We start from the raw sequence: 12,934 nt of genomic DNA on the forward strand, positions 1-12,934 counted from the left end.
TGCAGGATCGAAACAACACAAGTCTGGATTGCATTTTGCTGCTCCAGACCGACAGGCTCCATGGCCAGAAACCGTAACACTGATTAGCTCCGGCGCCTCCTCTCGCGTTCCGATTGGTCCAGGCGGGCCGGCGCGGCCGCTGATTGGTGGACGACCACCATCGCTGGTCCGGTCGTCGGCAGCGGCGGCAGAGGGGCAGGTGGGTGCGGTGTCGGCGGCGGCGCGGCGCTCGCAGCATGCCACCCATGTGTGCCGCCCTGTTCCGACCGTGGGCCGAGACGGCGCCGGTCCCGACGGCCCCGGCGGCCAACAGCCAGTGCCGGCAGCCCGCCGCGGACACCGGACACGCCGACACCAGCGCGGACACGGCGGCTGCGGCGGACACGGCGCTCCGGACACACGCCGCGGACACGGCCCCGTCGCCGGGACAGTCGGCGGACAGCGGACAGCCGTCGTCTGTACCGCCGCAGCCCCCGGCGTGGCCCTCGTCTGGCTGGCTGCGGCCCGGCGCCCCGTCACCGCCACTCGTCTGGAGCGCCCTTCAGCTGCTGGCGGAGGAAGAGTCTCGAAAGGCCGCCACCAAGCGGAGACGCGACAAGAAGTTCCCCTGTCCCAAGTGTCCGATGACCTTCTCCAATAAGGGTCAGCTGACCGGGCACTACCGCAAACACACAGGTACGGATGGAGTAAAGAGAGGAGGCACAGAGAGACGGACTGGGGGCGAGGGAGTGGGCGGGAGGGCGGACTGCGACATGAGAATGGATTAAAGACGGGACGAACGGTAGGACGGACAGATAAATAGACTGGCGGGCGCGGGTGGGCGCCTGGGCGGTCAGGAAAGTGGCAGACGGACGGGAGGGTGAAAGGGCAGGTCTTCAAGAGGACGGACGGACGGACAGGCGGTCCGACAGGTATGTAGAAAGGCCAAGAGGTGGATGGATGAGTGGACGCGAAAACGGGAGCAGATGGGGTACAGGGGAGTGCGTAATGTTCATGCATAGCGCTTAAACGCATTCTTATTTTAATTCCTCGGTAAGGTATATCAAGACCAATGTTACAGCTCACAGCCCAATATTTGAAGGTTTGAGCTCCCTCCCCCCCCCCAAAAAAATGGTGCCTTATATTTTAAAAACCTTATATTTTCTGTGCCGTTGTTACAAAAAGTTATGAACCATGTTAGACGGATAAAAGGGCTGGGGATGTGGGAGCCCCAAGACGCTGGAGCCTGGAGGCTACCCCAACAAGGTAGGGGAGACCCGGGAGGTATGGGCCCCCTGGAGGTATGGGCCATCGCAGTTTTGAAGAAGTGTTGCATATTTTTACACATTTGACCGCGTAAAATGGTAGCAGCCATTCCGTTATACAACCCACGTGATTTCCAAAATTTGCCTCAGTCTTCTTTGGCAATGAGCGGTGATAAAGCGTTTTTGCCCTCTTTGAGTAAAATACGGTAAATACAGAAAATTCGTGATAAATTTGAACCAGGCTCGTTTTATGATGTCAGACCATCGGTAATATAACGTTTAAAGCATGCAAATTAAGACTGGATAGACAATTTGAAGCTTTCTTGGAAGATTATGAGCTGAGATGTTACGCACATTCTAGCGTCCTAACCGGGAGGTTCGGGCCACCCACCCCCGTTGATCCTAAATCAATAAAATGATGCTTTCATTGAATGTCCTGTTCAATAAGTTTTATTTTTGTCGCGCAAGATCGAAAATTTAACTACAAATTTCATTCCCACAAAAAAATATTATTCATCTTATTTAATGGAGCATGATTGAGTTTACCAAAATACATATGTGCCGACGTGACCCCCATGAAGTAAGCTGTTGGCCGCTTATGCGGTTCCTGGGCTCTAAGAGAGATCAAGGTAGATACCAGCTACGAGTATTGTTCTCATTATCGAGAAAAGGACATGAAACATGGCACCGGCCCATACCTCCCGGGCCATGGCCCATACCTCCCGGTGTATTTTGATGGATCAAAAAAGCGCATGATTTATTTAAAGTTATCTCGAGACAAAATAGTTGATCCCAGATGCCTAATAACAGGCACACTTTGAAGGCGAAAGGCAAATTCACGTGCACAGAGTGAAAAACCGGGTCTAGCCACTGCCCACTGGAAGAAAATTGCATTTTCACAAAACCGGCCCATACCTCCCGGGTCTCCCCTATCTGAAATTGAGCAAAAGTTAGCGGCCAGCACCTTAATTGCACTTAACTACTACATCACAAAACCCGGTGCTTCCCAAGTGGTCCTTTCAGACAAACAAGCTGAGCATGTGTCTCTCTAGTTGAGTTTGTTTGAGGAAGAGGTGGGATAAAATATTTTGCAACTGCAAAATATTGGAAAGTAGGTAGCCATGAATATCAATAATGTATGTTGTCTAATGTTTATATGTATGTACAGTCTGTCTTAAAAGTACCGCGCAAAGTGACGGTGGATCCATCGAGCCTGACTGAGCAAGGGCCTGCTAAATTTGGGTCACTGAAGCAACTGACATCCTTATCCATTCCCTAGGTCATTGGTCGGTGACTTTCAAATTAAAACAGGCCCTTTCTCGGTCAGACTTGATGGATCCACCGCCACTTTGCGCGGTACTTTTAAGACAGACTGTACATGAGAAACATATTTGTATTCCACCTATGTCGACAAATTTAACGGCCGTGCATTCATTGTCTCTACTGAGATTATGTACACCCGAAAAATCCTCAGGATTTTTACAATTGTCTTTTTGTTCTCCTGTGTTGACCCCATAGCTTTAGCTATATGTACAACACCTAATTTAATCGTTGGAGTCACCCTTGCGATCAAAATACGAGACTCCTAACGGAAATGGTCTGCGATTGGGAGCAGCCATTGGGAGCAGCCACAGCCAGTTGAAGTAGCTGAGTGCGACGGACCATGTTCGGCTTTGATGGGCACGCTAAACTTTGTCATATAAATTATCCCGATGCAAGCCGGAAACGCCGGATCGAACGGTAGAGATTAGAGCGTGAGTAACAAGCTGCTTAGCGTAGGCTTTTGGCTCTGACAACCCATCCATTCAAACATTTAAGCTAATTTTGAAGATTAAGCAAAAGCGCACATTCGAAGCTGCATATATTAAATGAATCAAATATGCCTTCTCTTCTGCAGGCGAGCGACCGTTTGAGTGCGAGACGTGCCACAAGCGGTTCACGCGGAACGAGGAGCTTACCCGACACACGCGCATCCACACGGGCGACCGGCCGTTCGGCTGTGAGCTCTGCGGCAAGCGGTTCGGCCGCAAGGACCACCTCAACAAACACCAGCGGACCCACGCGGCGCCCCTGTACGCCGCCGGACTGGCATCGATGACGTCACCAATCCATGCCGCCGTGACGTCGCAAATGCACGCCGCTGTGACGTCACAAATGCACGCCGTTCTGGCGCCGTATCCGTTTGGTTACGGTACCGATCCCCGTAAACTGTTTCAGTGATGACTACTATTCAGTCAGTTATGACTCGATATGAAGTGATTATTTAGTTTGATATACCATGCCGTTCTCGTGTGATTGCATGTAACGCATGCCGAATAGTTCTATTTTGTGATTTATATGATATTTGTAAAATATATTATTTAATTTGAGTTACGCTTCTGTAAGTCAATCTGGAAATTCGACTAGCAAACACAACACGAAAATGATATAGTTATAGCGAAGTCGAAGCTAGTTGTGATTTTTATTACAGAAAACTGTTAAATGACATGTTATCTAATTTACCGGACACCATCAAAGCGAGTTTTGAATGAAAAAGGTATCTCCTTTCAGCTTACCCTTTACTGTCTGCCTATATAAAACATGTAGATTGTAGATCCCATTTGTTTTAAATTCTGAAAAAGTGATGTACCACAATTTACTATCTTAATGTTACATTTGCAATGAAACCAGTTTCTCACTTAGCCAGTCTCCATCGGATAAGACCGTCCACACGCCGCGGAGACGGGTGCCACTGTCGCCGACACGATTTTATCGTCTCATGTCTGTCCTGTCGAAGGGACACAATCCGACTCTCAATCGCGACTAATGCCGACCCAGAGAGACCGAGGCTCCGGCCCAGTTTATAATAGGCCCTAACAGATCATCGGCGAAATCAATTGGTGCCGACGCTGGCCGGCGGCGCGCCGCACAATGCCAAAGTCGCCGCCGCCAATGGCTCTCCGGTCGATCGGCGCCACAATGGCCGCCGCCGCCCGAATTAATCATCTCCGTAACAGGAGAGGCTCGGCTGCTCTCTGCGCCGTATTCGCGCTCGGAAGTCATGTGGAAGTGGATCCGTTTACAAATGACGGCAGCGGCGGCGGCGGCGCTCTTTCAGTGACGCCGGCGGCCGACCATGGGTGCTGTGGGTGCCCGCGAAAGGTGACGGGGGAGTGCGAGGGCCCGGAGGGCCGGCAGGGGGCAGAAGGGGTACTTAGCGTGCTGTAGGCGAGCTGTGTTGGTGAATACGCTGTACTAATGGTGCGGACATGAGCGGATTTTCACGGCTGCCCTTGCGGATTCGTCTCAGATTAGGTAAATACGCGGCAAAAGTTGGTCCGATATTTGTATAGGCCATAGGCGACCACTTTGGGGTAAGTTAGCCAAATGTTTGATGATAGAGAGCGACGATTCTTCTGATGACATACAAAGGAGCTGTGACGCTACGTTAGGTAGTCTTTTGCGAGTGCTTTATCCTTTTTAATTAATGCGGTTATTTTCGAACTCAATTGGCTAGGACGGAGGACCCTATAATTTGAAGTCAAACGACCCATAGGCATGAAGGTGGGCAGTGGGCACGTCCATCCCCGTCACTGACTTTGTGTCCTTTAATGAGACCACTATCACTGACTGCGAGCTATCCTCGTCTAGAGTAAATCTTTAGAGCGTCGTTAGACTTAAATCAGTCTCTATCTCTGATCGACTCAGAACAGTAGCGGCGGAACACCTTCAATTAAGGGGGGAGGGGTGCACTGCCGACTTTTCGTCCCATTCTTTCCATGCAACGCCCATAGGACTAATGTTAAAATGGCAAAATCAAGGGGGCACGGACACGGTGCCCCGGTGTCGCCACCCCCCCCCCCCCCGTTCCGTCGCCTATGACTCAGAAAACGGAATCGGCTATCCCCTCCCAAAGCAGCCCTGTTTGGCATTTTATTCAGACTATTTGGATAAACAAATTTGGAAACACATTTAATGGATCCGTTCAGTCATAGACCACTATATGTATATGTATAGTGGTCTATGGTCCAGTAAGTTTGATGAAAATGTTTCAAAACGGTTGGGTCAATTTGAAAGTTATACAAGCACCTCTACGGTTATACGTTACACGCGTCCCGTTGGGGGAAATCAAAAAGGTGTAGAATTAGCAGGGCTACAAAATGTCCTGTTTATTTTGTATCAACAGCTGCGATATCGATGGATTTTCGGTGACTACAACTCCGACTCCGGCTCCGGCTACCTAACCGACTCCGACCCTGCATCAACCCCAGATCTGAGATCGCCTGCAAGGTCATCCCTCATACATAGACAATACATAGAGGGATGGAACGTCGAGTCTTCAGTGTTTTACTAGACCTATGAAGCCTGTCCTACAGACTACGCTACCATTTTAAACAATCCATTCTTTCTTTATTTATTCAAAAAGGGCAAGTCACCTGGGTGTCGGGCGTGACGGCCCCTGAGCTCATTACCTCCCCCTTGACTCCCCACTCACCCCGTGCTGTGCCGAGGGGCGGCCGTGGGCGGCCTGGGCCGGGGGACCAGAGGAGACACCTCGTCACCATACGGCCACCTCAGCAGACAATGCGGCGGCTCGGGTGGCCAGGGAGCGCGCTGCCGGACCATTCACAGCCGTCCCATCACGGACGGCGCCCCGCCGAGCGCTCCCCGCGCCCGCTACCACCTGATACAGCGGAAATCAACAGTGTCATCCCCGGACGGCGGACGGCGCCGCATTCCGCGCACCGGCCGCGGCGTATGCGGCGCGATCGCCGCCCCGCGCCGCCGCCGCCGCCGTTATTGTGGCGGCGACAAATGCGGCGCAGTGGCGGCAGTAGATTGATGGCGGACGCCGCCGCGGGAGGCGGAGCCATTCAGTGTGCTCGCTCGTGCCTGTTCGTCTGCGACCGCCTAACTATATCCCTGTGTCCCACAACTGTGACCAGTCCACAGTCTGACCGCACGACAGTGGCCAGGGACTCGTCTTCGGAGACTGACTAAAAGACTAGCCGCATAGCCAATATGTCATGGTTCTTCCGTGTTCTATGCCTGCATGTCTGCATGCTTATTGTATATGGATGTGTGCATGTGTGTGTGCCCGTCTATCCGTGCGCTCTACATATGTGTCTGCCCGTACATGCGAGCGTGTGATCGTCTTTCCGTGTGCTCTGCATATCTGTCCGAGGGCTTAATGCATGCTAGACCGCATTTTGCTGCCACCTGATCCCGCCTGCCAGCGCTCATCACTTCACTCTGACGGATGGTTTGTTTGTAGGTGCATGCTGCTCATTTAGCTTGTTCTCGGCAATATACTCGGCCATGCAACACCCATCTGACATCTGTTGACCCTGCTAGGTAGAGGAGGGAGGCTATAAGGAACGTCGCAAATAGGTAGGCTAGTAGGGGCACTTCTACTCAACTATTTTACTTCTGATGGAGGCTGAAGCTTGGCAGGCGACGACACATTTTCATATCATGAAGGTCAAAAGTTCAATATCGAAGCTTTTATAGGTAGGCGAAGCAAATCGACATACCTAGGTACTCGATAACTGTTGTGCAGCTGCAGATGTAAATGAAAAATTAACATCCTTGAAAGTATCAATGAGACCATCATGTCAACGGCTCAAGACTATGTAAAGAATACCTACATACTAAAGCAAAAAAGGAATAACGAGGAGGATGGCAGAATGCACCAATTTAGTGGCCAGGAAATCCGCTGGGTGTGTCAAAATAATGTTCAAATGACCCATAAAAATGAGCAATGCAACAGGTAGTCGGATTGATAAATAACCGATGAGATGGAAGACTTCTTAGTACCTACCTGTTGCCTTCATAGCATTGCTGGATATCTAGACATTAATTCTTAAAGTGACCATCCCACCTTAACATTAGTTCTGAGTTGAGATAGCCAACTTGGTGGCCATAGCCTGCAATACCGGTTTGGGCACTCACAACATCGAAAAATGCTTTAATTCGGAGATATGGAATTTCAAACTTGCAGTTTTCGGATTCTAAGGGGCTAATGCATTGGGATGCACCCTTAGAATTTGTGACGTCAGTGGTGATCTAACGATTTTAAAACCTTATACTAACATCTTTGTGAAGCAGTGGTGCTATATGCTATTTGCGCGCAACATCTGCCGCAAACGCCGCACTTCCAAAATGAAGTCGCTATAGAAACAGCGGAGATCCCAAAAAAGTAAACAAAAGTAAAAGTCTAATATCTTGAAAACCGGTGAATATTTTTCGGTGGAATTTGGTAGATATTCGTTTTTGCTCTTTCTGAACCGAGCGACATCACTTTCATGCCAATTCATTAACTTTTTGAAGGTGGTAGGGTCCCTTTAAGCTCTAGTCTCTCCCTCTCTCTCTCTCTCTCTCTCTCTCTCTCTCTCTCTCTCTCTCTCTCTCTCTCTCTCTCTCTCTTTCTCTTTCTCTCTCTCTCTCTCTCTCTCTCTCTCTCTCTCTCTCTCTCTCTCTCTCTCTCTCTCTCTCTCTCTCTCTCTCTCTCTCTCTCTCTCTCTCACTCTCGCAATCAATCCAGCGTCGCTCAAACCTTGAACGTGACCGGATCCGAACAGAAATATCGAACTGGTTGAAGTTATTTTATGATACTTCTGAGAGCAGACTCGTGAATTGATTACCTACCACAATGCCATTCATCGTGGACGTGCTAAATGAATGGAAATTTCTCTGACGATGGGTGCTTAGTTTCATAGGCTATTGAGAAAACAGGAGCCACGGAAACTTTAAGTTGTAAATGGGAGAGCAAACTTTCTGCGTTGTATTTAAACCCGTGCACTGTGTGTTGCGTAGAATTACAGGGTGTTCCGAAATTGATTGCGCCTTCATCCCATCGCATTCATAATAAAACAAAAAATGATCGGTACTTGGTTAACTTACCGATGCATCCTCCACTTAGTCGAATGCTCTCCCTCGTGGGCTCAGGCATCCCGCACACCAGATTGTCCAGCGTCTCGGCGCTGATACCATGGTAAAACTCTTGCCTGAGATGTCACAAGCGATTTTTCAGCAAGACAGCGCGCCAGCGCACAACGCGGCCAAGACTCAGCAGTGGTGCCGCTACAACCTCCAAGGGTTCTGGGAGAAGGGCGTATTGCTCGGCAACAGCCCTGACTGGTCTCCCATTGAAAATATCTGGGCTATCGTGCAGGGCGAGCTGGACAAAAGAGAGCCACCCACCTCCGAGAAGGCGCTGGCCAGCAATCTGCATAACGCTTGGCTTCAGATCAGCGCCGAGACGCTGGACAATCTGGTGTGCGGAATGCCTGAGCGCATGAGGGAGTGCATTCGACTAAGGAGAGGATGCATCGGTAAACAAACCAAGTACCCACCATTTTTTGTTTTATTATGAATGAGATGGGATGAAGCCGCAATCAATTTCGGGACACTCTGTAGATATTGAATATATTTTGTCAGTAGCATCCCAACGTGTTATTTCGATTCCATAAAAAAAAACGTAACAGGCCGATCCTCACTTACACTTCGCTTTTCACCTTTGCCGACGCTGCACATTGCACCTCCCTCTTAATTCGCCCATTGAAACACAGAGCAAGGACACACCCCGGCTCGTCCCACTTTTCGCCGTGTTCGAATTCCCTGTTCATCACCTTTGAGAAGCATGGATCTCAGTCGCAAACGCCCCGCATACAACAGCCAGGGTACGGCGCCTTGGGGTCACCTGTCTCTATCCTGCATGGAGAGTCCGGTGGCGGATGAAAGAGACGAGGGCAATCTATTTTATGAATTTTGCCGTTTATGCATGAAGCTCCGATGCAGTTTGGTTCAGTCCAAGTAGTGCCATTCTTGACGAGTCCCTTAGTTTCTGAGAGGCATTGTCCGTGTTCAAGACAGGCGGTTGAGTAAGTGGGACAGCACAGCGGATACGGCTTGCCTGGTTTTCCCCGTTTGCTCATGCCCAGTTTGCATCTGATGTTGGATGCCGCCAGCCGCAAACAGGATTCAACAACCTTCTTACCCTTGACGCACCTAACACGACGGCACGGGGGTCTGTCCACGAGTCGCCGTCTTTGTAAAATATCCCTGTCGCCTTGGAGAAGCACCGTGAGTCTTCCTTTGGACAGACGATTGTGTAGCAGCAGTCGGGGTACGGGGCGAACGGGCGACCTGGTGCTACCCGACATCCCGGCCCAGGAAGGACCTGAGGACAGCCGAGAAAAGAGACCTTCCCCTTGTCGCACTGGCCCTGCGTGCAGCCGGGCTCGGTCCACTTGTCGCCATCTTTGAAGTATCTGTGGAGTCCCGGTGAGAAGCAGGCGTTCTTCTTGGAGGCGACAGCGAGGGTGACGAGCACCAGCAGGCACAGAGCCGATCGGGGCATGTTCATGGCGCGGCTTCCCGACACCGAGTGACATCCCCGGTGGTCCGTGGTATGTACTATGTACCCAGGGATGTCATGGGGACCGACACTAGCTCCGGGTCAGGGTGGAACAGCCCTGTGTGGGCGGCGGACCGCACCGTCACTGCCGAGAGGCCAGCTGTCAGGCCGGTAAAGTGTTGCATCAGCTCCTGTCAACATCCTTCAAAACGCATGAAGTGCCTTGTTCGGCATGAAAAGGTCAAAAATGATTTATTACTTTAACTTTTTTTTAGTTGCATCATATTCAGAACATCATAGGTCCGGATTCAAAGACATATGTAGGGGAAAGTGGGGTAAGACGGTCAAGGTAGGTAAGACGGGCACCCCCTCTGCAGACCAAACCAATAGCGCTACGAGCGAGAAAAATTAGGACCAGAATAGCCTTTCCCACTACACACCGCCATTGAAGTCTGGTGAATTTGTGTTCGGTCAATAATCTTTTATTTTGATTTCTTTAAAACACTCATTTCATTGAAAACATTCATAATGTATTGTGCAAGCTTTTGTGTGCAGCACTATAGAGTTAAAAACTGGCAATCACTTGTGGCACACTCATATGCCTCCAGTGTTCATTCACCGCGGATTTGCTTTGTCTGCATCAAATTGTCCACAGAGAAAAATCGTGCTGAACTTCTGACATTGAGTTTGGGGTAAGACGGGCAACTATGAATCCGATGGGTCTGTAATGGTAAAAATATTTTTGTTGCTGTAGGAAAAAAGAAGCATTTCTGATAAGAATATGTTCGATTCCGATACTCACAGACATGTTAGCAATATTCCTTCGGCACAGTTTATTCTCGAATAATGAATGTGAAAAACGGCTCTACATGGCTTCTGAACTAGGGCCTATATACGAGTATACGCCTTCTGCACGAATCTCGTATACTGCCATTTCCGAAGCACTTGAGACCAACGAGCGACTGTATCAATGCGGCTAATCTCGGGCATTTGCTGCGAGCTGTGCTGGTCGGTGAAAGAAGCTGGCCGTCTTGCCCTACCCATGTGACCGTCTTACCCCATGGAGTGGGGTAAGATGGGTTTTTGCAAGGTTTTGCAAAAATAGCTGCAGTTTATTTGTTGAGTCAGGTCTAAGTCTCATCTTCTGGCAAATGGAAGTAAAATGTCTGTAAAAGGTTTTCACTCAGTTTCCCGTTTCTATGATGTTTCTAACCGGCCGAAAAATGGCTCCAAAGTTAAGGTGCCCGTCTTACCCCACTTTCCCCTAGAATCGGCGATTTGCTAATTGCTCGTCATATCCGCTGCTCATTGTCCAGATGCCCTGTCTGCCCATTGCTTCGTCCATTCGACTCCTCCATTTCATTAATCACTGCTCATTCCACTCGGCACCCGCGCTGTCCCGTCCAGCCCGCCTGCGCCGCCCCATCCGCCCTGCTGTGCTCGCGCTGCCCCGTCCCACCCAGCCCTCCTCCGCCGCCCCGTCGTCACGGCGCGCCCCATTAGAGCCGACCACCGCGTCCGACCCCTTCAGCGACGCGCCGCCACCGACGACGCTCTCAATGGCTCAGTGATAATCCAGAACGGCGCCTTTCAGGCCGCTTCACGCCGCAGATGTATGGCGCATGAAAGTGCTTCAGCACCCCGTTATTTATATGAGGCGGCGGCGCTGGTGCGAAGACCACCCAGGCACGCGCGCGCGCGCTCCGTACCGACAGGTAGGCCGGTGATTTGCGGTGCTGTCGGCGCCGCGGTAATCTGCTCTCGGGGAACTCGCCGACTGGGGTAAGGGTAGGGCTCTTTTAGCTGTGTTGTATTTGTATTTCTACATCGATGAAAAACGGATTTGTACATACCTATCTTTCATTTCTAGGTAGGTAGACATAGCCCTCGGAGTCTTAGTTTCCGCATTTTGCATGTGAAAATTTCGCACTTAAAGGCTGAAACAGACTCTTTCCGCGTTCAGGAAATCGCCTGCGAGAGCCTATTCAAATGCGTTATAATTCTTCCCGCATCAATCGCATCCGGGAGGTGCGTGCGATTGATGCGAGCGTGCTTCCATGTATTTGAATAGGCTCTCGCATGCGATTTCCTGACTGCGGAAAGAGTCTGTTTCAGGCTTAACCCGCGCCCCGCTGGGGGGGGGGGGGCAGAATCTGCCCCCCTCCCGTTTTTCGCCAATTACTTCTAAACGCGTCACGCCAGCGACGTCAAACTTTCAGTACCTTATAATACATCAATTTGACACCTTCCCTAAAAATATGAGCGAAATCCGTCAGAAATTTTTTTGAGAAAATGACGTTTAAATGACGTCATGTTCGCCATTTTCGCATCAAAAACGGCAAAATTTCAAACACCGCTAACATCTTCGTTTTGAATTAAAGGAATCAAGACGTAACAAAAAAGGTTATACGTGATTTTACTTTGTCTATCAAATGGCTTTCTCGGTTTTTTGAAAATTTTGGATTTTGGCTCAATTTTTTTTTTCAAAAAACGTTTTTTTTTTAATTGTAAAATTCAAAATTTTGAGTGTATAAAAAACGGAGTATATGTCAGAGAAGTGGTATATGTGCACCTACATACCAATTTTTAGAAGAATCGGTTCAAAAATGTGGGAGTTATTCAAAATTTTATGACGTCACGGCACACAAAATTTTTGAAAAATGAATTCGTTCGAAGTTCTAGATCTCGTACGGAAACAAAAATAGCACCATTCGATTCGCCGTGACAAACTGCATCAGATAGACACCTTTTTAGGCCTTAACAACCAACTTCAAAATTTGACCTCACTTGACCTGGCCTTGACCTGACCTCGGCCTGAAATTTATCCAGATGTGGTACATATCACTTATTGAGTGTGCCTATTGAATTCTATGAATAAAATGACCCATAAAACATGTGTCGCACATGCCCTTTTCTATATTTTGTTTTTGGTGACCTGACCTGACCTGACCTGACCTGACCTTGACCTTGACCTTCGAATGATACTGTATACAACGAATATTGTCTTGGTAGCCTAAGAACACGTTTTGGGCAATCAGTCTCAGTACATTCATCGGCGACTACGGTGCAAGGCTGATAATGTAGAAACTTGCATTTTGTACCCTTGACCTGACCTTGACCTGACCCGTCTGACCTACTAAAGCAAAAAAATTGAGCTCTTAAGATCCGCCTTGTTGAGAGCTTTCGATTGCCGTTTTCCCCGTCTTTCTACGACCATCGGTTCGGAAGTTAGACAGGGGGGGGTCAGAATCTGCCCCCCCCCCAGCAGGGCGCGTATGGCTGAATAGCCCAACGGGGCGCGGGTTAATGGGGGCCACATCCCTTCCCCCGTAATCAACTACTTGTGATGCAT

General features: G+C 49.6%; 1 protein-coding gene across 1 annotated transcript; it reads left to right on the top strand.

Annotated features, from left to right (window-relative positions):
- Nucleotides 1–223: 223 nt before the first annotated feature.
- LOC122363412 (zinc finger protein 775-like) lies at nt 224–3,613 on the top strand. The gene is made up of 2 exons (XM_043332666.1): nt 224–675; nt 3,142–3,613. The coding sequence occupies exons 1-2, from the start codon at nt 237–239 to the stop codon at nt 3,462–3,464; spliced, it is 762 nt and encodes a 253-aa protein (XP_043188601.1). The 5' UTR covers nt 224–236; the 3' UTR covers nt 3,465–3,613.
- The last annotated feature ends 9,321 nt before the right edge of the window (nt 3,614–12,934 follow it).

This window comes from Amphibalanus amphitrite, unplaced genomic scaffold, assembly GCF_019059575.1.
Source record: "Amphibalanus amphitrite isolate SeventyFive unplaced genomic scaffold, NRLGWU_Aamphi_draft 000619F_arrow, whole genome shotgun sequence".
NCBI lineage: Eukaryota > Metazoa > Arthropoda > Thecostraca > Balanomorpha > Balanidae > Amphibalanus > Amphibalanus amphitrite.

Excerpts from the sequence above, each read along its gene's own strand:
- LOC122363412 (XM_043332666.1), top strand. The coding sequence starts at position 237 with ATGCCACCCATGTGTGCCGCCCTGTTCCGACCGTGGGCCGAGACGGCG. Across the intron at positions 676-3,141 it reads GCACTACCGCAAACACACAG|GCGAGCGACCGTTTGAGTGC; the intron begins GTACGGATGGAG and ends TCTCTTCTGCAG.